At 53.0% G+C, this 25,244-nt stretch overlaps 2 protein-coding genes across 9 annotated transcripts in view; one reads left to right on the forward strand and one right to left on the reverse strand.

The window, feature by feature from the left end:
• The window catches only part of ZNF84 (zinc finger protein 84), a 270,997-nt gene that overhangs the window by 38,998 nt on the left and 206,755 nt on the right, over window positions 1-25,244 (forward strand). The window lies entirely within an intron of this gene.
• Window positions 1-25,244, reverse strand: part of GOLGA3 (golgin A3) — a 65,101-nt gene that overhangs the window by 32,355 nt on the left and 7,502 nt on the right. The window contains exons 1-8 of one of the 8 annotated variants that reach the window (XM_050747732.1): window positions 25,013-25,115; window positions 17,384-17,718; window positions 13,554-13,706; window positions 10,503-10,615; window positions 7,212-7,870; window positions 6,525-6,636; window positions 4,494-4,800; window positions 885-1,087 (exon numbers count right to left, since the gene is read on the reverse strand). In XM_050747732.1, coding sequence (XP_050603689.1) covers window positions 885-1,087; window positions 4,494-4,800; window positions 6,525-6,636; window positions 7,212-7,870; window positions 10,503-10,615; window positions 13,554-13,706; window positions 17,384-17,540 — 1,704 coding nt within the window. In that variant the 5' untranslated portion in view covers window positions 17,541-17,718; window positions 25,013-25,115. Of the gene's footprint in view, window positions 1-884; window positions 1,088-4,493; window positions 4,801-6,524; window positions 6,637-7,211; window positions 7,871-10,502; window positions 10,616-13,433; window positions 13,707-17,383; window positions 17,719-23,990; window positions 24,225-24,344; window positions 24,544-24,796; window positions 24,883-25,012; window positions 25,116-25,244 lie in introns of those variants that run through there. The other 7 variants (XM_050747726.1, XM_050747731.1, XM_050747725.1 and 4 more) reach the window with 7 other exon arrangements.

Genomic DNA, 25,244 nt, shown 5'->3' on the forward strand with positions numbered 1-25,244 from the left:
GTCCGGGTGTCTCCAGCGTGTGGGCCAAGGGGCAGGCCTGGACAGACACACGCTCCCACATATGCGGGACCAAGCTGGACATGGGCTGTGCCCACTAACGAGTGGATGGGAGAGGAAAGTGTTTCCGACAGTATGTAGGAAATGCGAGGCACGCTGGAAAGATGTGGTCCCTGTGTGTCACTGAGGGCTCACATAGCAGAGAAAGGAAAAGCTCCAACCAGGAAGAGAACCCCACCGGCGCCACACACCTGTGAGACATCGCAGCAGAGTGGGGAGGCCGGGGTGGGAGGGTCCTGAGACCCAGGCAGATGAGAATTTACAGGCATGCACCACCGTGCCCAGCAAGACAGGCTTTGGAATTGAAAATGCTGGCAGAGGCTGCTGTGGGTCTCCCATGTCAGAAGGTTGTGGGGAGGCCCACGGGACACATCCTACATGGGACACAGGGTGTGCTAGACAGCAGGTTAAAAACAAAAACATGTCTGTGAACTCTAAAAACAGAAAAATCGGCCGGGCACGGTGGCTCACGCCTGTAATCCCAGCACTTTGGGAGGCCGAGGCGGGCGGATCACAAGGTCAGGAGATCGAGACCACGGTGAAACCCCGTCTCTACTAAAAATACAAAAAATTAGCCGGGCGCGGTGGCAGGCGCCTGTAGTCCCAGCTACTCAGGAGGCTGAGGCAGGAGAATGGCGTAAACCCAGGAGGCGGAGCTTGCAGTGAGCCGAGATCGCGCCACTGCACTCCAGCCTGGGCGACAGAGCGAGACTCCGTCTCAAAAAACAAACAAACAAACAAAAAAACAGAAAAATCTTTGGAAAAAGCACCATTCTACGTGAAGACAAGAAGCGTGACCTGCCCTGGAAGGTAGACGGGGGCCGTACCTGGATGTGAGCCATCTCACCCTGCAGCCTGACGCGGGCCTCCTGGGCCAGGGCGAGCTGCTGCTGGTACCACTGCCGGACACTCTGCAGGGACGAGATCTCTGCCTGTGACGCCTTCAGCTTGCTGGTCAGCGTCGCCCGCTCCAGCTGCACCTGCTGAAGCTGGCTCTGCAAAGCTGTCATCTGCTGCCGCAGGTCGTGCACTGAAATGGGGCAAGCACAGCAGCTCAGGCCAGTGACAGCCAACGGGGGAGTCCGCAGCTCCGCGCGTGCGGGACACAAGGCGGGACTCTCAGCGGAGACCAAATAAGATCAGTTCCGGTTATTCCCCGTAGCTGACTCCATGAAGTCGCCGTGAACACGGCACTAGTGGACGCTGACAGATGCTGCTCCTGGGAGAAATGCAGGGTGAGGTTCCTGCAGGCCTCTGCTCAAGCATCTTCACCAGTTCATCGATACATAACCTCCGTTCTGTGTCTCCATTTAAGACACCTATTCAATACATAGCATCGACTCATTCACACTGAGCTCACAGCCAACAGCAACTTGGCCAACAAGCCTGAGCAGAGCTTCTCTAGGAAATAATGATGGCCGGGCATGGCGGATCAGGGGACATGGGGGTGCAGGGGGCATGGGGGTGCATGCCCAGGAGATCCAGACCAGCCTGGGCAACACAGCAAGATCCTCCGCTCAAAACAAAATTAGCCAGGCGGGGCGACATGCACCTGTGGTCCCAGCTACTTGGGAGGCTGAGGCGGGCAGATCCTATGAGCCCAGGAGTTTGAGGCTGCAGTGAGCCACAACTGCCCCACTGCACTCCAGCCTGGGCAACGGAGCAACCCATCTCAAAGACAAATGAATTTTTAAAAACAAAAATAAAATTTAAAAAAACAGAAATAGGATGAATTAAAAAAAATAAATCAAAAGAAAAAAATGAAGTACATCTCCACAGAACACCTCACATCCTCTCTGCGTTTAAAACCACTAGACAGTGTTGGCCGGGCGCGGTGGCTCACACCTGTAATCCCAGCACTGTGGGAGGCCGAGGCAAGTGGATCACCTGAAGTTGGGAGTTTGAGACCAGCCTGGCCAACATGGAGAAACCCTGTCTCTACTAAAAATACAAAATTAGCTGGGCGTGGTGGCACATGCCTGTAATACCAGCTACTAGGGAGGCTGAGGCAGGAGAATCGCTTAAACCTGCGAAGTGGAGGTTGCGGTGAGCCGAGATCACACCACTGCACTCCAGCCTGGGCAATAAGAGTGAAACTCTGTCTCAAAAGGAAAACAAAACAACAACAACAACAACCAAAAAAAAAACACTAGGCAGTGTTTGGGGCCATCTTAAACTGCAAAATTATCCCCAAAAGAAATAAAACGTGGCCCTGGAAAGAACTCCTCCGTCCCGGGCTGAGCGCAAAAGCAGGCAGAGCATCCTCTCCTCAGCGGGCGCCTAGGATGACTCACATACTCTGCTGCTCCACACGTGTCCATGAATACTGAGCTTGGGGTTCAAACAAATTTAATCAAGTCGGCAAATTCACACTTATGAAATCTGTGAAAACTGTCGTGGACGCCGAGGCTCTCGTGTTCGACCCAACGATGTCTACCAGCCATCAACAAACAGCAAGGGTATCTGTCGCCCCCCGGTCAGGACTGGGCAGCCTCACCACAGTTCAGGCTGGTTTTGCCGCCCCCCGATTACTGGTCAAGTGAAGCGTGGCAACCCACAGGGCCCCAAACTACTTTAGTGTTGAGAACTTTTTGGGTTTCATAGTTTTTCTGAAGGGACTGGGTATCACGAAATGCTCGACTAAAATATTAAAGCGGTTACAGGAGTACTACTGCCTCTCGGCTGGCTTTCTCTTTCTTGTATTGGAACGCAGCCTCTGTGACGCCAGCTTGTCACCCCCCTCTGTGTCATCAGATCCACGACCCAGTCTCACAGCCTCATGGGTGAACTGGCTGACGTGGAGTCAGTCCTCCCGGTGGCTGCACCAACGCCCCCTCGCTCAGCCGATCCCAAGTCCTGAGAGATGAGGCCACCGAGCAGTCTCCCTGGGAGGACTCTGGACCCAGGTCACTCCACAGTCCCCCAGGCTTTGGTCTTCAACCTTCTGACCCTGCTTCGCCCTCTCCTTCTCGCTCCTGTCCACGCCTGCTCTGAGCAGGTCAACCAGTCTTCTCCGTGCCTGCTGGGCACTGGAGTGTGGGCTCTGGGACTGGCCCAGACGGGGACTGAGGGGGCAGAAGGCGTGCTGCCAAGCCACAGGGAAGCCCGCCGCGGTTCCCGTGGTCCACCGTCCTACTTGTACTCGCTGGACGAGCCCTACAGGGAGGCAGCTGGACCGACACGCTGCATCCAGGGAGAAAAGGTTGCCAGATGGACAGTCAAGGAGCTGTTCTTGAATATCTTTTTTTTTTTTTTTTTTTTTTGAGACAGTGTCTGGCTCTGTCGCCCAGGCCGGAGTGCAATGGTGCGATGTTGGCTCACTGCAAGCTCCGCCTCCCGGGTTCACGCCATTCTCCTGCCTCAGCCTCCTGAGTAGCTGGGACTACAGGCGCCCGCCACAGCGCTCGGCTAATTTTTTGTATTTTTAGTAGACACGGGGTTTCACGATGGTCTCGATCTCCTGACCTTGTGATCCGCCCGCCTCGGCCTCCCAAAGTGCTGAGATTACAGGCGTGAGCCACCGCGCCCGGCCTGTTCTTGAATATTTTAAATGGAATCTGCAATTCTGTGGAATAAGTGGGCAGCTCTACACCCCCGAAATACCACTGGACTTTTGAGGCAGGATGCGTGTAAATGATCACCACAGACAGTCCAGGGTCTGAGGTCGATCTCCAAGACCTAATTCATTCCCCTGGATGTGCATGCAAAAATGTACACAATTCCACAAGTTCAACTAAAAATTGTATTTCCTTTAGAAAAGTGGCCTCCTTATGTGTAAATTATAAACCAATGCAACCCCCACAGGGATAGTCACAAGCCAACAGAGCTGTCAGCACCAGCCCCAGCTCGCTGGGCGCCTGCCTGGATCGGGGGCTGGGGAAGGAGGAGGACGTGGCAGCGTGGTAGGGACCAGTCAGGGGAGGAGGGCGCGGCCAGGAGGAGGAGGTGTGCCGGGGACCAGCTGAGGAAGAAGGAGGGCGGTGGCGGGGAAGGAGAAGGACATGGCCAGGGACCAGTAGAGGAAGGAGGATGGCGCAGCAGGGACCAGTCAGGGAAGGAGGAGGCCGCGGCAGGGACCAGTCAGGGAAGGAGGGCGTGGCCAGGGAAGGAGGAGGGTGTAGTGGGGACAGTCGAGGAAGGAGGAGGGCGCGGCAGGGACCAGTCGGGGAAGGAGGACGCCACAGTGGGAACCAGTCAGTCAAGGAAGACGGCATGGCCAGAGAAGGAGGGCGTGGCCAAGGAGGGCATGGCTAGGGAAGGAGGAGGGTGTGGCAGAGACCAGTAGAGGAAGGAGGAGGGTGTGGTCAAGGAAGGAGGGCGCAGCAGGGACCAGTCGAGGAAGGAGGAGGGCGCAGCAGGGACCAGTCAGGGAAGGAGGAGGCCGCAGCAGGGACCAGTCAGGGAAGGAGGAGGGCGTGGCCAGGGCCTGGCCTCACCTGTGTTGTCCTTGCTGAGCATGCTCTTCTGCATGTCCTCCACTTTGGCCACGAGCCTCTGGTACTGCTCCTCGGCCACCTGCAAGTCGTTGTTGGACGATGCCAGGCTGGCATTTTTTGCCTCCAGCATGTTCTGCAGGTCGGTCATGGCTCGCTCCAGGTCCCAGCATGACTGCTTCAAAGTGTCCACCTCCGAGCTGAGCGAATCCTGCCGCTGCTGGCTGCTGTGGCTGCACTCCACCTGCGCCTGCAGCTTCGTGCTGAGGGCGGCCAGCTGGGCCTGTAGCTCAGCCTTCTCTTTAAGTGCCTGAAAAGATCCCAACAACCACAATGACTTTCAGAAAACGAGTCACTTCTATCCAGTGTATTAACAGGAACACAACTGGCGAGTCAGTCAGGGCCTGACGGGGGACCCTGAGACCCCCAGGCGCTCTCCCAGGGCCTGACAGGGGACCCTGCCCCGAGACCCCCAGGCACTCTCCCAGCACAGCCGTCCCAGAAGAAGGCGACTTTCCAAACAGGCCCAGGACGCACACGGAGCTGCACTAGTTTTGGGCCCAACTGCACCTGCACAGGGCAGCGCTCGGGCAGGGCTGGGGAAGCACCCTTCTCCTGCGAGGACACGGGAAACGTGTTCAAAACACCAAACGTGCACATGGGCATGCCAGATATGGCATGGATATGGCACGCGCACACAGAATGCCAGACTTGTAGAGGGACCCCTGAGAGATTAACAGTGGATTCGGATCTGGGGGGAAATGGGCAAAAAACACAGGCAAGGAAAGGTGGCTGCTTCCTAAGTGCGGCTCTAGGGGCTCCAGCCAGGGCCACGGGACACAGCACAGTCCTGAGTGACCACGGCAATGCTGTGTGGCCCCACGAGCAGCAGAGAATCGCCAGCGAAAATCACCCCACCACCGACCCCAACCGGCCCCCACCGGCCCCCACACTAAGGCCTATGGGGAGGGATCCAGTTCACACATCACCAAGACAACAAACACCCAAAGCAACTGAGGAAACACAAACTCAAGGATACCCTAGAGCAAGGGGCCAGCAACCACCACACCTGAAACAACCCTCACGATCGTGGTGTGGATGCAACCGAAGCACCGATCAGTGACCCCAGGAGGATAAGAAGACAAAGTGCAGTGAGAGCAAGCCACCGTTCGAGAGAGTGGCTACACAGAGGAAGGGAAACGCGTCCGGCGACGGGAGGCTCACGCTGTAACGCTGGAGAAGTGACGACTGTACAACCAGAATTAGCCTCAAAACAGCCGAAATCACCTTTTCCGTAGACACAGCTTTAGGTGGTTTGTGTCCAAGGACCATGTTGTACAAGAACACCATCTTCAGCATGAGATGTGCATTTAGCAAGGCAAGCTCCCGGCGCGGTGAGCAGCTACGGCCCTGCTCTGCGGCCCCGTTCGCTGCAGGAGGCCCCCTCAGCCCCGTCACCTCAGGGCCTGGGTGCAATCTCACGCTTCCACGACAGAAGCAGACAGCTGACCCCCACTGAACAGATTTACTCAACTGTCGGCAGACAGTAAATACCTAGCTCTTTGCTATGGGTAAAGTGCATACAACAAAATGACAAAGGAGAGCTGAAAAAGGGATGGAAAATGATGTTTCTGGCACATGCTAACCAAAGCCAGCGTGTGTGGCTTTTTCTGCTATAGCAAAACTAGTATCAGAAAAAGCAGAAAGCACTACAAAGAAACAAGGTTCACCGTGCCAGAAAAAGGTGCAACCCACCAAGAGACTTTAACTCTTAAGGCCTGTGAGACACCTAACATCTAGGAAATACTCTGGTGAGATGCAGGGAGAAATGGACCCACGCATGATGAGGCAGGAAACTCACACCTCTTTCTAAGGCTGACAATAGACAAAAAACGTAAAGATGCAGAACACTCGGCTGCCAGACACGCTGCGGCGGCTGATTCCCAACCACATCTTGAAACCTCGTACCCAGCAGAGGAGCCACACGTGCTTTCCGACTTCGCCGCCCGCTAAGACGTCGAGGGCGTCCGTTACCTGACTCGCCTCCAGTGACAAGGCTTCCAGCTGTCCTTCGAGTCGCATTTTCTCTTTGAGCACCTGCAGCATCTCCTCCTGGGTTTCTGCTGCAGAGCTCTCCAAGGACACGCTGGGGACAAAAGCACGGGTCAGGCCTGTGCGAGCCAGAGCCATCCTGATTTTCCTTCATATTCCTCCATGTTCTCCAAATTCCACACACCCCTGCTGCTCTCTCCCAATCTTTTTAAATTAAGTAGAGAGCTAAGGCTTGCATGAACGCACGGATGAACATTCCTGCCAACAGTCGGCACCTCACAACGTGGGAACTGTTAGGAAACGTGAGACGGGCATCGTGCAGCTTAGTGACAAGTCTATGCAAACAGGAGAGTGGATATTTTAATAACACAGACGATTGCTGATTATTCCAACTCTACTGCTTAAAAAACAGCAAACTTGGTATGAATGAAATGTTCATGTCAAGACTAAGGACAGAATCAGGAAGAAAAGCTGTGTATCCCCTGTTCCAGTGCGGAGAGTCCTGGGCTGGGGAAGCAACATCTAAGGTCAGGCCCTCTGTCGGCCCCTCCCACCTCTGCTATGGCCCCACCGATCCCTGCCCGCCCCGCCCCCTCTGTCGGCCCCTCCCACCTCTGCTATCGCCCCACCCACCTCCACCCGCCCCGCCCACCTCTGCTGTCCCCCCACCTGCTGCAGATGCTCTCTCTCCGACTCCGCACCTCCCCGTTGACCTCCTGCCCCTGGTCTTGGTGCTCAGCGGCTGCAGCCTGGAGGACGTCCTTAATCGAGGGGAACTGGCCCAGCGTATCCGCAGGAATCTCCTGGCCGTTGACCATATAGGGGGTGTCCTGCGTGCCCACCGTCTTCGACAGAACGACATAGGTCCCTCGGGTGGAGGCGCTGCTGTACGATGAGCTGTCGCTGTCATTTCCATCCACCTCAGACACGCTGTCTCCAGCCAGGGAGGCGTTCTCCAGACGGTCGTCAGTGTCAGGGTACAGGCTGATCTCAGACACAACGGACGCTGCGCTGCTTCTGTTCTGCTTCAGGGAACCCTTGGTAGAATCGGGAACCGGAACATTTCCCCCGGAATTCCCAGCATTTGAATCTTCAGTTCTGTAATCGGCCAGAGACCGGATTTTGCTTGACTTGGAACTTTTTTTCTCCTTAGGGTGTGCCGGAAGCCCCAGGCTGCCCACCTTAGGCCCCCGAGGGACACTGGTGCGCAGGAAGGAATATTCTTTTGTCATAGCCACGGTGCTGGCCCTTGGCAAGTTTTCTGGGTTTAACATGAGCTCAGGATCAAGCGTGCTAGAAAGTCTCGTTTTGGTTGCAGGTTGACTGGACTGAGAAGAAAACAAAAGTACAAAAATTACATTTAAAATCCACAAGCAGCATTCTTAAAATTACCATTCAGAACGGTGGCACCGATTATACTCCCTCCACTGACAATCAGAGAGCACCACCTCCCCAGGCCCTCACCACACAGGGTGCGGCCAGGCCTCCAATCCTCGGTGGTCTCACTGCTGCAAGGCCCCACTCGAGTGACCAGCATGACCACCCCTGGTCTGAAGCACACTCTTCAGTGAATGACTTCAACACGTTTAAAACAAAACAGCAAGAACCTCCTCATCAGACTCCTCAACAAAACTTTCCCGGCTACTCTCCAGTTTTTTTTTTTTTTTTAATAAACATAGAAACTTTCTTCAAGGCCGGGCGCGGTGGCTTACACCTGTAATCCCAACACTCTGGGAGGCTGAGGTGGGCAAATCATTTGAGGTCAGGAGTTCAAGACCAGGCTGGCCAACATGGTGAAACCCCCGTCTCTACTAAAAATACAAAAACATGAGTCAGGCATGGTGCTGGGCACCTGTAATCTTGGCTACTCAGGAGGCTGAGACACGAGAATCACTGGAACCCAGGAGGTGGAGGTTGCAGCGAACCAAGATCGCTCCAGCCTGGGCAACAGAGTGAGACTCCGTCTCTCAAAAAAAAAAAAAAAAATTAGCTGGGTAGGGTGGCACATGCTTTTAATCCCAGCTACTCAGGAGGCTGAGGCAGGCGAATCGCTTGAACCCGGGAGGCAGAGGTTACAGTGGGCCAAGATCACACCACTACACTCCTGCTTGGGTGACAAAGCGAGATTCTGTCTCAAAATACACATATATATTTTTTTCTTTTTTTCTTTTAACTGCTCATTGACAATGCACCTGGTCACCTAAACTCTGATGGGAGATGTACAAGGAGGTGAATGTTGCTTTCATGCCTGTGAACTCAACGTCCATTGTGCAGCCCATGGATCAAGGACTAGTTTTGACTTTCAAGTCTTACTACTTAAGAAATACCTTTGTAAGGGTACAACTGCCATAGTCACAGTGATTCCTCTCACGGATCTGGGCAAAGTAAACTGAAAACCTTCTGGAAAGGATTCACATTCTAGATGCCATTAAGAACATTCATGATTCATGGCTGGAGGAGTCAAAATATCAACATTAACAGGAGTGTGGAAGAAGCTGATTTCTACCCTCATAGACGACTTTGAGGGGCTCCACACTTCTGGGTCCACACACTGCACCCAGCCTTTTTTTTATTTTTTTGAGACGGAGTCTCGCTGTGTCGCCCAGGCTGGAGTGCAGTGGCCGGATCTCAGCTCACTGCAAGCTCTGCCTCCCGGGTTTTTAAGCCATTCTCCTGCCTCAGCCTCCCGAGTGGCCGGGACTACAGGCGCCCACCACCTCGCCCGGCTAGTTTTTTGTATTTTTTAGTAGAGACGGGGTTTCACCGTGTTAGCCAGGATGGTCTCGAACTCCTGACCTCGTGATCCGCCCGTCTCGGCCTCCCAAAGTGCTGGGATTACAGGCTTGAGCCACCGCGCCCAGCCAGTGGTGTGATCTTGGTGGTGGAAACAGCAAGAGAACTAGAATTAGAAGTGGAGCCTGAAGATGTGATTGAATTGCTGCAATCTCACAATAAAACTTGAAAGGGAGGGCTGGGCGCGGTAGCTCACGCCTGTAATCTCAACACTTTGGGAGGCCAAGACCAGCGGATCATGAGATCAGGAGATCAAGACTATCCTGGCTAACATGGTGAAACCCCGTCTCTACTAAAAATACCAAAAACACTAGCCGGGCGTGGTAGTGGGCGCCTGTAGTCCCAGCTACTCGGGAGGCTGAGGCAGGAGAATTGCGTGAACCCGGGAGGCGGAGCTTGCAGTAAGCCAAGACGGCGCTACTGCCTGGGCGACAGAGCAAGACTCCATCTCAAAAAAAAAAACACTTGAATGGGTAAAATCCTATCAAACAGCACTGCATGTTACAGAGACACCTTTTGTAAGAGAGTGAATCACCATGGCAAACTTTACTGCGGTTTGAAGAAATTCCTACAGCCCAATCTTCAGCAACCACCACCCTGATCAGTCAGGAGCCATCAAACTTGACGCAAGATCCTCCAACAGCACAGAGATTACACTTGCCGAAGGCTCAGATGATCGTCAGCATCTTTTAGTAATAAAGCATTTTCAAATTATGTGGGTACATCCGTTTTATTTAGACACAGTGCTACTGCACACTTAGTAAACTACAGAAGCGTATACACATAACTTCTTTATGCTCCAGGAAACCAAAACCATGTAGGACTTGCTCTATTGCAATGTTTACATTTTTGTGGTGGTCTGGAACTGAACCCACAGTGTCTCTGAGGTCACCTGTGTTTGCTTTCTTTGCTTTTCAATTGGCAGATTTAGAAATAAAATGTGCTTGTTGCAAAAGAAGCAGGACCAGGCAGGGGGCACAAGCCAGGCTCCTGTGGAGTCCCCCAGAGGTGGGACCCACACGACAGGAGCAGAGTCAGCCGCTGCAGAGGCCCCTGAGCCCATGGCAGCTCACAGAAGCCAATGGCAGGTCCCAGGGTTATGTGGGACCAACAGCTGTCTCTAGGGCAGGAAGCTTTCCATGAGCTTGTTTGGGAGAGGGGACTCACCCTCTCCTGCTGGCGCTTCACCCTGTACTGTTTGAGCTGCTCTTCCAGCCACTTCCGAGCCTGAAGTCGGACCTGCTCCTCCTTCTCCAGTGGCAGGGAAGAATCTGTAGAGCCTGCAGTGGGAAAATGGCCATTTGGAAACTCATCAAATACCAGGATGCAGAACAATCAGGCACAAGAACTTGGTCGTTTTGTACTTAATTACCCATATATTTTACACCTAAACAATGCAGAGCCATCTTGTTTGGAAGGACAATTTCTAGATCAAGAGAGAACTGTGAGCCCATGACACTGACCACAGGCGGGAACCACCTCACAGGAGACACACTGGTCAGGCACTGGGTCTGTGATCGCAGGACGAGTACACCCCACCTGGGGGCATCCCCCGGTAAAACAGGAAACCACGGCAAGTAACTTTTTTTTCTTTTTGAGACAGAGTCTCGCTCTGTCTCCCAGGCTGGAATGCAGTGGTGCGATCTCGGCTCACTGCAAGCTCCACCTCCTGGGTTCAAGCAATTCGCCTGCCTCAGCCTCCCGAGTAGCTGGGATTACAGGCGCCCACCACCACGCCCGGCTAATTTTTTGTATTTTTAGTATAGATGGGGTTTCACCGTGTTAGCCAGGATGGTCTCGGTCTCCTGACCTCATGATCCGCCCACCTCAGCCTCCCAGAGTGCTGGGATTACAGGCGTGAGCCACTGCACCCGGCCTTTTTTTTTTTTTTTGAGACGGAGTTTCGCTCTTGTTGCCCAGGCTGGAGTGCAGTGGTGTGATCTTGGTTTACTGCAACTTGGTTTACTGCCTCCTGGGTTCAAACGATTCTCCTGCCTTAGCCTCCTGAGTAGACGGGATTACAGGCATGCAACACCACACCTGACTAATTTTGTATTTTAGTAGAGATGGGGGTTTCTCCATGTTGGCCAGGCTGGTCTCGAACTCCTGACCTCAGGTGATCCGCCCGCCTCAGCCTCTCAAAGTGCTGGGATTACAGGCGTGAGCTGCCGCGCCTGGCAGCAAGTGCCTTTTAACAACAGATAGAACTGGGTTCAAAGCTGGAGCTGTGCCGAGCACTCTGAGGCAGGCTCAGCTCTCACCACGCTGCAACTTCCCCTGGCTTCACAGCAGGTTCTCCTGACCCCGCTGGGAGGAGCACATGAAAAGCCGGCACTGTGGAGTTACAGGCAGTACCCAGCCACAGGAGCTCAGCCGCCGCTGGGTCACGAGACCCCGCGTGCATTTCCTTGCGCAGTTACATTTGGGGTCCGCTTTGACGCACAGCTCATCTCAGCTCCTACAGTCACAAGCCACATTACGAAAAGGCTCTGGCGGTACTCAAATGGCTGAAGCCTGGCGCCAGGCGTCACTGCAGAGTAAACGCTGCACAGGCTCCGCCCTCCAGGGCTGGAAGCAGATTACCTCAGTCTCCAGACAGACGAGACTCCAATCCGAGGTCATGCTCCAGGACAGGAGGGGAAAATTATAACGTTTTAGCCAAAACCAGAATTTAAAATATCTAAAACCCAGACCGTTCATTTTGGGTGATGAAAGGGGTGCATGGTGCGTGCCAACGTGTTACAGTTACAAACCCAGGGCTCCACTTCCCAGGGCTGAGTGTGTGGCCCTCGTCCTTCCTAAGCTAACAGCAGACACAGCCCGATGGCCTGGGTGCCGACCAGAGAAGGGAAGCATAATCACGCAGCAACACTTTACACACGGCACCCTCCTTACATGTGGATGCTGAGGAGATGAGCAGCTACTGTCCTAAATAGTCCCTAAAATCTGAGTAGTCACCAAGAATTTCACTGCAAATGTACCATTATTAGTTTATACATTTTATCACTGAAAAGATCTCTAGTCGTTTTCACGAGGCAAAGTGGTCCAGATGGCTAGACCGTAAGTGGCAAATGCAGGTCTACGGCCATCAGACAGATATTTACACAAGTCGGCAAAATGATCAGGGTTTCAACCAAACACTGATGCAGGAGACAGGCTCAGAGCCAGGCGCCAGCAGGAACAGGTGACCGGGGCATCCCACAAAGGCGTGCACGCAGACCCAGCACTACTGTCACACGGGCACCTGGGCCAGAGCTCACACATCTGTAACTTTAGGACCCCAAAAGTAAATAAACTAAGTTGAAAAAAATCAGGAATCTAGACTTTTTTACATGCTACTTCTCAACTTAAACGCTGGCAATGAGTTTTCAGAATTGTTTCAAATAAACACATGGGAAATGCAGTTTGATTTCAGTAATTTGGGGGGTTTTGTTGTTTTTATTTAGTTTTAAGAAATTTTTAAAAATATACTGCAGGCCAGGCACAGTGGCTCACGCCTATAATCCCAGCATTTTGGGAGGCCAAGGTATGACGATCACTTGAGCCTAGGAGTTCAAGACCAGCCTGGGCAACATGGTGAGACCCTGTTTCTATAAAAAAAAAAAAAAAAAAAAAAAAATTAAGATTACCCGGGTGTGGTGGCGTGCACCTGTTGTCCCAGCTACTTGACGACAGAGGCAGGAAGATACCTTGAGCCTGGGAGGCAGAGGCTGCAGTGAGCTCTGACTGTGCCACTGGACTCCAGCCTGGGCGACAGAGCAAGATCCTGACTCTAATTAAAAGAACAAAACAGGCTGGATGCCCACGGTCTGCTTACCAAGCACCTGGGTGACACAGGACATGCAGGCCGGCCTTTAACGCAAGAGCGTCAGCACCGCTGCCAGTCAGACCGTAGCAGAGCCTGGACTCCAACTGCATCTTCACTCTCTAATGTGAAGCTGTCTTTGCTAAACGCACAGCCCTGCATGGGACTTGGATGGCACACAGCAGGCACAGGCACACAACGGCTCAGACAGCAAGTGCGCAGGGCACCTGCTCCCAAGGGGCTGAGCGACACGAACATGGAGAGTGGGAAACGCGGCGGGAACGGATGCTTACACAGTTGCGTTTCTTGCATAGGAAGACTGAGTCTGAGAGACTGCAAAGCTTCTTTTCTAACACTGCCCTCAGCACTAGTTCCCTGAGCCTTCCTTAGGTTGTCATGGAAACCAGCCACACCTGGAGAGGCATCAGGGCCCACTGGGCTTGTGGCGGGGTCGAGAGATGACGGAGGGTCTGGCGAGGGTGGCATTGGCCCGTTCTGACAGAGGCCTCCCTGGCCAGGTCCATCTGGGCTTTCTCCTTCCGTGGAAGCTCTGTTTACCTCAGCACCTGGAAAGACAGAGTACGCTGGACCACCGTGGATTTAACAACAAGTGATGTCGCTTTTCAGACACGCAGCTGGAGTAGGAGAGAAGAGGATCCAGACTCATGAGCACAGTACCTTCTCACCCCACAAAGGCGTTCACTCTGAGAAGAGCAGCCCATGGGCCCCGTCCCACAGCCGGGGTGGCCAGGATAAGGCCCACAGCCCCGCTGGTGTCATGTCCTCCCTGTAAGGTGAACTCGCCCTCCACGCCTCCACTCTGGCTGTAGAATTTATGTAGTAACGACAGTAACATTTCCTCTTTTTATTTTTATTTTTTGAGATGGAGTCTCGCTCTAGTGCCCAGGCTGGAGTGCAGTGGCACAATCTCAGCTCACTGCAAGCTCCACCCACCGGATTCAAGCGATTCTCCTGCCTCAGCCTCCCGAGGAGCTGGGATTACAGGCACCCACTACCACATCCGGCTAATTTTTGGTCTTTTTAGTAGAGACGGGGTTTCACCATGTTGGCCAGGCTGGTCTCAAACTCCTGACCTCAAGTGACCCGCTCACCCGCCTCGGCCTCCTGGAATGCTGGGATTACAGGCGTGAGCCACTGCACCTAGCCAATGTTTCCTTTCCATTTAAGTAAAACCAATAAGAAATCTTATGAAAGTCGACTGTTTAAAACAAGCAAAAACCACAAACGCTTAAAACACAGCTGACAATCTTTCTAGCAGGCACTGGGAACAGCAGTGATAATCAGAGTCACAGCCTCACATTTACAAAGGCTGATTCTGGAGTCATTTCAAAGCCTAAGCCTATCCTCCAAGGCGAGGACCCTACGGCAAGGAGGTGGATTACGTCATCAGAACACCACCCGCGAAGCAGAGACAAGCCAGAACTGCGCTTCTGCTCAAACACTGCCTGCTGGGTAAAGGCCTGGGTTGAACCAGTGACAATTCTATACCCACGTGCTACCTCAGTTCACCCACTAACATGATTATATATAAATTACCCACAACACAAACTAAAACATATTTCCTCATCACACGGAAGAAAGACTTCTTTCAATGAAGTGATTTTCAGTCTTTTCCCTGCCCCCAACTGCTGACTGGCGGGTGGGTCAGTTCAAAGAACCAAGACATGTGAGGGGGAAGGGAGGGTCCTCAGGGGGTTCTGGCCCTGGTTCCAGTGGCTCTCGAGGCCTGGCAACACCCCTGCCTCTCACAGCGGTCGGCATTCCTTGGATCCTATGTGCATGCAGTAGAGTAAATTCGCTTTTTGCTCAGGCAAATTAAAAATGGGTTTCTTTCACTTGCAAATGTGAGTCCAAACACAGCTACTTACTGTCATGCCTCCTGAAAGAAAAACCAGAGTAAAAGCAGGGGTGCCACAGACAGGAAGCCAGAGCAAGGGGACCCCGTCAACGCACTGAGACGCCTTTCATGCAAACGACCTGGGAGCTCCACTGCTGGGAGAGGGGGAACCTTGCATTTCAGATAAAAGTTAATGGGTTAGGCCAGGCGTGGTGGCTCACGCCTGTAATCCCAACACTTTGGAGGCCGATGCAGGTGGATCACTTGAGGTCAGGAGTTCAAGACCAGCCTGGCCAACATGGTGAAACCCTCATCTCGACTAAAAAGACAAAAATTAGCCACGCACGGTGGCACGCATCTGTAATCCCAGCTACTTGGGAGGCTAAAGCAGGAGAATCACTTGAACTCGGGAGGTGGAGGTTGCAGTGAGCCAAGATCGCGACACTGCACTCCAGCCTTGGCGACAGAGCAAGACTCTATCTCAAAAAAACAAAAAACAACAAAAAAAGAGGTTGGCCACATGCAGTGGCTCTCGCCTGTAATCCCAGCACTTTGGGAGGTGAAGGTGGGAGGATAACTTGAGGCCAGGAATTCAAGACCAGCCTGGGCAACGGCAAGACTGTCTCACACCTGCAATCCCAGCACTTTGGGAGGCCGAAGCGAATGGATCACCAGAGATCGGGAGTTCGAGACCAGCCTGATCAACATGGAAACTCCATCTCTACTAAAAATACAAAATTAGCTGGGCATGGTGGCACATGCCTGTAATCCCAGCTACTCGGGAGGCTGAGGCAGAAGAATCGCTTGAATCTGGGAGGCAGAGGTTGCGACAAGCTGAGATCGCACCACCGCACTAAGCCTGGGAGACAAGAGCAAAACTCTGTCTCAAAAAAAAAGAAAAATCAGCCAGGCGTGCTGACATGCATCTGTAGTCACAGCTACCCCAGAGGCCAAGGCAGGAGGATTGCTTACACCCAGGAGGCCAAGGCAGGAGGATTGCTTACGCCCAGGGGCTCATGGCTGCAGTGAGCTATGATTACACCACTGCACTTCAGCCTCCTCAATGGAGCAACACCCTGACTCTAAAAACAGTAATAAAATTTTTGAAACAGAAAAATGAAGAGGTAGAGGCTGCAATTAATCAAGCATCTTGCTCAAGGGCACAATGCTCCTGAGTGGCAGATCTAACAGCAGGTTCCATGGCTGTGGGTCTCAGAACCCCTGACCTTGGGCCTCCAAGCTGTCATCTGCCTCACCTGATGTTTTCGTAGCAAGGACCAGCGAAGCCATCCTAAGTGCCTGAGTATCATTTTACAGGAATTAGACTGTGATTTCTGATAGTAAATTAGCACATCTATAGTCTACTGTTTTAAAGCACTGAACCTCCTGGCCAGAAAGAGGCAGGAGAACTGAGTGAATAACTAACTCACCCTTTCCCTCTGACACGTGCATAGCCCCGGGGGGCTAACATAAAATTGTGCTCAGTAATCCTTAGATCTCTATTGAAATAGTTCTGAATTCTAGCTATTAAAAATTTGGCCACTGACCAATCAAAAAGGCAGAATTTGGCCAGGCACAGTGGCTCACTCCTGTAATCCCAGCACTTTGGGAGGCTCAAGTGGGTGGATCACTTAAGATCAGGAGTTCGAGACCAGCCTGACCAACATGGTGAAACCTCATCTCTACTAAAAATACAAAAAACAGCTGGGCGTGGTGGTGGGCACTTCAGGAGGCTGAAGCAGGAGAATCGCTTGAACCCGGGAGGTGGAGGTTGCAGTGAGCTGAGATTGTGCCACTGCACTCCAGCCTTGGCAACAGGACACTGTGTCACACACACACAAAAAAGGGGCTGGGTGCGGTGGCTCACGCCTGTAATCCCAGCACTCTGGGAGGCTGAGGTGGGCGATCACCTGAGGTTGGGAGTTCGCGACCAACCTGACCAACATGGAAAAACCCTATCTCTAATAAAAATACAAAAAACAGCCGGGGGTGGCGGCGCCTGTAATCCCAGCTACTCGGGAGGCTGAGGCAGAAGAATCGCTTGAACCCAGGAGGTGGAGGTTGCAGTGAGCCGAGATCTCGCCACTGCACTCTAGCCTGGGCAACAAGAGTGAAACTCCATCTCAAAAAAAAAAAAAAAGGTAGAATTCTGGGCAGGGAACACGACAAAGACCCATAGATCCCTTCAGGGAAACACTGCTGCTGCCCCACAGGTGTCAAATGGCGTTCTGTTTAGCAGGAATGTGCCTGATCTAAAGGTGGCATCATTCAGTTACTAAAACATACTCTGAATGAAGTGAAAAGCTCACAGTGGTCTCAACACCACGTCCTCCCTCAATACCACGTCCTCCTGTGACCAGCACACAGAGGAACCTGACGACTTACGCTGGGCTTTGTCCTGCTGGTCAGGTGGCACCAGCGGGTCCTGGTCAGGTGGCACCACTGGGCCCGGGGGCTTCAGGGGGCCCTCGGGGAGAGCCAAGGGGCCACCGTGGGATCTGTCCTCCTGGAGGCCATCCTGCTCAGCCGACGCACCGTCCATGGTCAGGACGACACCAGCTGCACTGACGCCGTGGGGCTACAAGTGAACCTTGGTCAAGCGTGGTTTCTGCCATCAGCAACAGCCAAGAGCCCCTGGGAGGGGCCCCACTGTGTCTCCCATTTTCAGGAGATCGAATGACTCAAATGGCTTGAGGTTAAACCAGCTAATATCATGATACCTGACAGGAGAGAAAGAGAAAAAATGTATTATGAAACTTTTACTTGTCAGATTTCAAGTATCGATTACAAAATTAACATTTGGTTCCCAATTTGCATATGTACAAGAAACAAATACAGACTTTTTCATTCAGCAAATAATCCTGGAGCGCCTACAATGTCCTAGGTTTTGCGGCTAAAATGCTGACCCAGCCACACTGGGCCCTTTCCTGAAGGAGCTTAATGTCTGTGTCGGTGCCAACTAAAGAACATTCTACCGGGACAGTGCGGCTTTCTGTCCCGGAGTAGCTGTATTGTGGAGTAGCTGTCACACAGGGCAACTGAGGAACTGAGATTTAAATTTAAAATTAATTGGCTGGGCGCGGTGGCTCAAGCCTGTAATCCCAGCACTTTGGGAGGCCGAGGCGGGTGGATCACGAGGTCAGGAGATCGAGACTATCCTGGCTAACATGGTGAAACCCCGTCTCTACTAAAAATACAAAAAACTAGCCGGGCGTGGTGGCGGGCGCCTGTAGTCTCAGCTACTTGGGAGGCTGAGGCAGGAGAATGGCATGAACCCGGGAGGCGGAGCTTGCAGTGAGCCGAGATCACGCCACTGCACTCCAGCCTGGGAGACACAGCGAGACTCCGTCTCAAAAAAAAAAAAAATAAAAAATAAAAAAATAATAAAAAAAATAAATAAATAAAATTAATTAATTTGGGCCAGGTGTGGTGGCTCACCCATGTAATCCCAGCAATTTGGGAGGCCGAGGCAGGCAGATCACATGAGATCAGGAGTTCAAGACCAGACTGGCCAACATGGTGAAACCCCATCTCTACTAAAAATACAAAAACTAGCTGGGCGTGGTGGTGCACACCTGTAATCTCAGCTACTGGGGAGGCTGAGGCAGGAAAGTCGCTTGAACCTGGGAGGTGGAGTTTGCAGTGAGCCGAGATCATGCCACTGCACTCCAGCCTGGGCAACAGAGTGAGACTCCATCTCAAAAAAAAAAATTAGGCCAGATGCAGTGGCTCACACCTACTATCCCAGCACTTTGGGAGGCCGAAGTGGGTGATCACCTGAGGTCAGGAGTGCAGACCAGTCTGGCCAACAGAGTGAAGCCCTGTCTCTGCTAAAAATACAAAAAATAGCTGGGTGTGGTGGTGGGCACCTGTAATCCCAGCTAGTTGGGAGGCTGAGGAACGAGGGTCACTTGAACCTGGGAGGCGGAGGTTGCAGTGAGCCGAGATCGCACCACTGCACTCCAGCCTGGGCAACAGAGGGAGGCCCTATCTCAAAAAAATTTAAAAATTAAAATAGACTCGCAGGCCTAGGTGTGCTAGGGCACGCTCCCCTCTCAGCCAGTGGAGTGACTGTCCAAGGCCAAGGCTCCTGCTGGCAGCTCTACCCCTTCAGGTTGGACAGCTCAGATCTGGAGAAACAAAACTTTAAAAAGCAGGTGCCATGGATGTGGTAACTGTATACAGGGGGTACAAGGACACCAGAAAGGCAGCTGCCTTGGAGTGGGGGCAGAGAGAGGGCATCTCACAGCAGGGCCCGTTCCCGTCTTTGCCTGTAGCTGGGTTAGAGCGCTCTCTCTCTCTCTGTCTCTCGCATGCACACTCCTTCTCTCTTAGCCCTGCTGGGCTACATTCAGGTGAGCAAAACTTTGCCCAACATTTGACAAGTGATTATCCACCTTGAAATGTGCTGGTGATATTATTAACTTGTTTCCTTATCAACAGGTAAGATGCTAGCACGAGCTTCCATTCATTCTGCAGAAATGTTGGCATTTATTCCTTTAAAATCAGTTTCATATTAACCTACATTATGTTCCGTGTTTAACATTTTTCATGATAAACATTACACAACCTTCGCCTCTAGCTTACAAATCCCACACAGAAGGTACAGACAAGAAGCTCACGTGGGGCTGCGCGCAGTGGCTCACGCCTGTAATCCCAGCACTTTGGGAGGCCAAGGCGGGCAGATCACCTGAGGTCAGGAGTTAGAGACCACCTGGCCAACATGGTGAAACCCCATCTCTACTAAAAATACAAATAACTAGCCGGGTGTGGTGGCAGGTGCCCATAATCCCAGCTACTTGGGAGCCTGAGGCAGAAGAACCACTTGAACCTGGGAGGCAGAGGTTGCAGTGAACCAAGACCACACCATTGCACTCCAGCCTGGGCAACAAGAGTGGAAACTCCGTCTCAAAAAAAAAAAAGAAAAGGGCCGGGCGCAGTGACTCACGCCCGTAATCCCATAACTTTGTGAGGCCAAGGTGGGTGGATCACTGGAGGTCAGAATTTCAAGGCCAGCCTAACACGGTGAAACCTCATGTTTACTAAAAATACAAAAATTAGCCAGGCATGGCGGCATGTGCCTGTAATCCCAACTACTCAGGAGGCTGAGGCAGGAAAATCGCTTGAACCTGGGAGACAAAGGTTGCAGTGAGTCAAAATTGTGCCATTGCACTCCAGCCTGGGAGACAAGTGCAAAACTCCATCTCAAAAAAAAAAAGCAGCCCACGTGGCTGGTCCTCGGGAGCACGTGTGCCGCTGGCCCCACAGCAGGATGTGCCTGTCTTTCTAGTTTTTACTCTCACTCTATCTGCCCTCTAGACTGGTCACCCGTAAAAGAGGAAACCCACTGGTGGTGGGTGTAACCCAGTCCACTGACACAGTCAGTAACTCACTGAAGGGCGTGCAGACCTGTATCTGCTCATAGCTATAATAATCCACCATTCCTCTCTGCCGCCTTGCATCCTACAGGCCAGAGACAGTTATGAGTTCATAAGAGTGTTGCTCAGAGCATTAAAAGATTATGCTATTAGCATGAAACTAGCAGTAACGGTTTGTAACCAGAAAGCACTGTGAATAGAAACGTGTCATAACGGCCGGGCGCGGTGGCTCACGCCTGTAATCCCAGCACTTTGGGAGGCCGAGGCGGGCGGATCACAAGGTCAGGAGATCGAGACCACGGTGAAACCCCGTCTCTACTAAAAATACAAAAAATTAGCCGGGCGCGGTTGTGGGCGCCTGTAGTCCCAGCTACTCGGGAGGCTGAGGCAGGAGAATGGCGTGAACCCGGGAGGCGGAGCTTGCAGTGAGCCGAGATCGCGCCACTGCACTCCAGCCTGGGCAACAGCGTGAGACTCCGTCTCAAAAAAAAAAAAAAAAAAAAAAAAAAAAAAAAAAAGAAACGTGTCATAACATTAGTAACTTTAAACCCAGCACAGCTAATCAGGAAACTACTGTAAACAGAGGATCCTAGGAGTCTTGACTCAGGGTGCCTGGCACATATAAATATTTAAAGATTAAAACAATGTCTGAATCACAGAAGTGAAGGAAGTTACTGAGGCTGGTCAAGAGCTAATCCTGTGTGCAACAAATTCTCAATCTCACTTTTGTGTCTACGACCATCTAGTAACATCTTTCATCCCTGGATTTTCCAGGTGGGTGGGTGATAAAGGGGCCCTAGAGCCTGGGCAGGGATCTGAGCTACACACCTGTCCTTACACACAGCACAGAACCATCTGAAAATCACTTTCCAGGAAAACCACCGGGACCTCCACCAAGCCTGCCCCTCAGCTACAATCGCAGACACGCCCCAGGAGGAGGGGGGGTGTCAGTCGGCCACGCCCACCTGGGAGTGGAGAAGACACCCCCAAAACAAGGGGAGGAGCATCAGCAAAGGCTTCCCGTTCGACCACAGACGAATTACAAACCGACACGGGATACACGAGTGGAATGTGGACTCTGCTACGCCACTGAATATTGGCACCTGCACATCTGGTCCTCCTGAAAACTTCCTAGCAAAAGAAAACTTGTGCTTTGCTTTGTGATGTCTTTGCTTCTGCCTTGCGGGGGTGGGGTGATGATATGGAAACGACCGTGTGTGGCTACGTGTGCAGTCCCTCCTGGCCCCTCAGGTAAAGGGTCTTGTCCATCCCCTCTGCCATCACTGTACCTCACGTGGCCTCCACCACAGCACGTCATGTCTGCCACTGTGTGTGTGCCCATTACACGGCGAGATCCTTGAAGGCAAAGACTCATTCCCCATCTGCCTCCTACCACCTTGAATACTCCCAACTCCTAAAGTGCCAACGCGGATTTAATTTGCCGAATTAAATCTCCAGTTCTGCTGAGTACACTCCTCGGCTACAAAGCTAATGGTTCCAAAACAAAGTGATCAAGTATTTGAATCCTTGAGCGTCAATACTCCCTTTTAAAATACAGAAAACTCTAAACATCTGAAAGCTTCAGTTCCAATGAGGGAGTCCAGGGAGTTAGAAACTGGAAGAGCAGCATCACGACCACAGCCCAGGCACCACCACCTGAACAGAAAGGATGGGACGACCAGCAGGACCCGACTCAGTCATTACAGGCAGAACATGCAGAGAACTGCTGCAGAGGCCCACAGCGACGACGCCCGGGCCTTACACTGACCAAGGAGGAGGAACATAGCCAATGAAGCTCAGGTCCACCGAGAGGGCATGCCAACACGGTGACAGCCAGCTGCACCAAGCTCTCTGAGTCCAGTGCAGTCACAGATTCGGCTCACATAATGCCCCTGCTGGCGTCCAAGCAGCCCACCCCCCCTCCAGAACGGGGACCCCGAGACAGCGACTGTAAGTCACAAAGACGGCCCCTGTTTATAGGCAGCTCCTCCTGAAGCCGGACCAGAGAGAGAATTCACTAACTGCCTGGAGTTTGCTGACAGCGATACTTCTTCCTGTAGGGCAATAAGCTGGCAGTCTCGGTCAATCCTCAGTCTTGCTTGCTTTTTAGTTAAAATTCGGAATGACTCAGTCATCAGGGCCTCATTACCTCAGACGACTGACAAAAGCCAATCTCCGGGCAGCAAGGAGGAGGAGCAGCCAGTTGCCAGTGCATCACAGAAAGCTGTTATTAGGAACATGACTCGCTTTTCATTTTATTTTTTAAATAAAGAGGCCAGTCTGATCAGTCTCACTTATGATCACTTGCACTCCTACATCTCTAGAGGGAAGAGACGGCACAAAGCTGTCACTTAGAACTCGGAAAGGTACACACAACCCTAGGTTCACAGCTGGGTAACATCAAGGGACTTCACACTGCAAAACCACCACCTCAGGCACCTACAGGACGTTCTGCTTCCCCCACACCTGAATTATACAGACATTCACGGCTCCATCTACTCCACCTCGTTTCAGCTGTCCTATCGGGTATGACAAACAACAGAGCACAGCCAAAGACCAACCACGATTTCCCAGGAAGACAGTACCTGGTGGAGGCCACACTAGTATCCAAAAGTAAACAGAGATCTATACACAAAGTGAAAACCAAAAGCAAGCCTCACGTCACTGCAGAGACGTAAACGGCAGGCTTGGAAGTCGGCCTCAGCTCCCGACCCTCCACCACTTAGCTGTGAGATCCTGGGCTAAAGATTTAACCACTTTTAGCCTGTCTCCTCCCGTAAAACAACGAGAAAATGAGTGCAAAATTTTGCCAGGATTAAATACAACAAGGCACAGAGTCTGTCCCATGTCCTCAATAAAATGGCAGTAATTATGACTTTCCCTTTAGTTGTTGCTTGTCAAAATCGCTAAGTAAAAGCCAACCTAAGGCATTCTCTCTTGGGAAAGTGCTACATTTTTTTTTTTTTTTGAGACTGAATCTTGCTCTGTCACCTAGGCCGGAGAGCAGTGGCGCGATCTTGGCTCACTGCAAGCTCCACTGTCTGGGTTCACGCCATTCTCCTGCCTCAGCCTCCTGAGTAGCTGGGACTACAGGTGCCCGCCACCACGGCCGGGTAATGTATTGTATTTTTAGTAGAGACGGGGTTTCACCGTGTTAGCCAGGATGGTCTCGGCCTCCCAAAGTGCTGGGATTACAGGCGTGAGCCACTGCGCCCGGCCATGCTACTATTTCTTAAGGCAATGGGGCGGGGAGGAGGGGGGGGGAAGCTCCTCTTCAATCTGAGTAAAGTCAAATGATTTATTTCCTTCTATACTGCCCGGAAAGCTATTAAAGGGTTATAAAGGGCTATGTTCATGTCATTTAAAAGACAATTCAAAATAACCCACGACGACGGGTGTGGCTGCTCACACCTGTAACCCCAGCACTTAGGGAGGTTGGGGCGGGGGAATCGCTTGAGGCCAGGAGTTCCACACCAGCCTGGGCAATACAGCAACACACCCAGTCTCTTAAAAAAAAAAATCCACGAGTCACCTGTAAATGGCTTACACTGTCCCAGTGACAATAAACTCCAATCTCTTACCAATCCAGCACCTGCCTACACCAACATCCTTACCTCCATCGCTTTCCCCCTGTGCCATTACACTCCAGCCACATTCTCCGCCTTAAAACGCCAACCTTTCTCCGCCCTCAGGATCTTCAAACTTTCTGCCTGAGACGTGTTTTTCTCACAATTTTGCCTGGCTTGTTTCTCGTCATAGAGGCCTTAGTACAGAAGTCGCCCGCCCCCCAGGCTCCCACACACCAACCACCGCCCGGTACCCTCTCGGTGGCGACCCTGGGCGTCCCTGTGCTAGGTGAGCTCGGCGGGGGCAGGGACCCAGGCCCACAATGACCAGGACCCGCCGCACGACTGACATTCGTCGGGTTCATACCCGTGACAACGCCCGGCCCCACTCGCTCTGGGCACCTGGAATGGAGACAAGTCCGCCAGCGACAAAGGCAAACAAGGAAGTGCTCGGACTCCTGAAACCCCGGCTTCCCACGAACCACCCGACACCAAGTCACGCTTGTCAGCTGCAAAGGGCCAGACTAAAGGCACAAGCACTGCCCGAGCGGTGGCAGTGGACAGCTTCAGGACATGCCGCGCTCGTCAGGCGCAGACAAGCATTCAGGAGGGCTCGCGGGCACCGGCATGTACAGAGTCAGCTCCGCTGCAGCTGAAGCGGGGCGCCCAGGCCCGAGGCCACCGCAGCGAGGAGGGGGCGACTGGAACGGGGCCGTCCCGCAACGCTGCAGGGACGGGCCCAGGCCCCGCCGCCCCACGCCCGGCCTCCGCCGCAGCCCCTCGGGCCTCCCCGGCCCATGCACGGCTGGAACCAGAGCCCTGAGGCGCCGCGTCCTCCCCCCCCCGCCTCTCACCCTGCTGCTGCGGCAGCCACGGAGGCCGCCCGGCCCGGATGCCCCGGCAGAGACGTGGCCGTGCGAGGGGCGGGGCGAGCGGTGCAGCGGCCTCGGGTCCCCGGAAACAGCCTGCACGCGCTGCCTTCGTTCCGGAACAGAGACTGTCCTCCTCTTCTGCCAGCGGCCACCCCAGAGCCAGGGACGCTCTGGCCGCAGGGTCCGGATCGAGCTCACCTCGGAATGTCCTGAGGCCGGCTTCAGAAAGTGACCTTAGGAGTTTGCGGACCTTTCCCTAGTAGAAACGCAACTTCCGGACGTGCAGGACCAACTCCTTCAGGAAGCTGAACTGAGCTTCCGGCGGAAGTGGCGTGGCCGGGGCTCGGCGGGGGCGCGGCCGTCCTCGGTGTGGGCGTGACTTCCCCGCCCGCCCTAGGCCGGTCCCCGCCCCAACCCCGCAGCTCCACTC

This window comes from Macaca thibetana, chromosome 11 (assembly GCF_024542745.1).
Source record: "Macaca thibetana thibetana isolate TM-01 chromosome 11, ASM2454274v1, whole genome shotgun sequence".
Lineage (NCBI taxonomy): Eukaryota > Metazoa > Chordata > Mammalia > Primates > Cercopithecidae > Macaca > Macaca thibetana.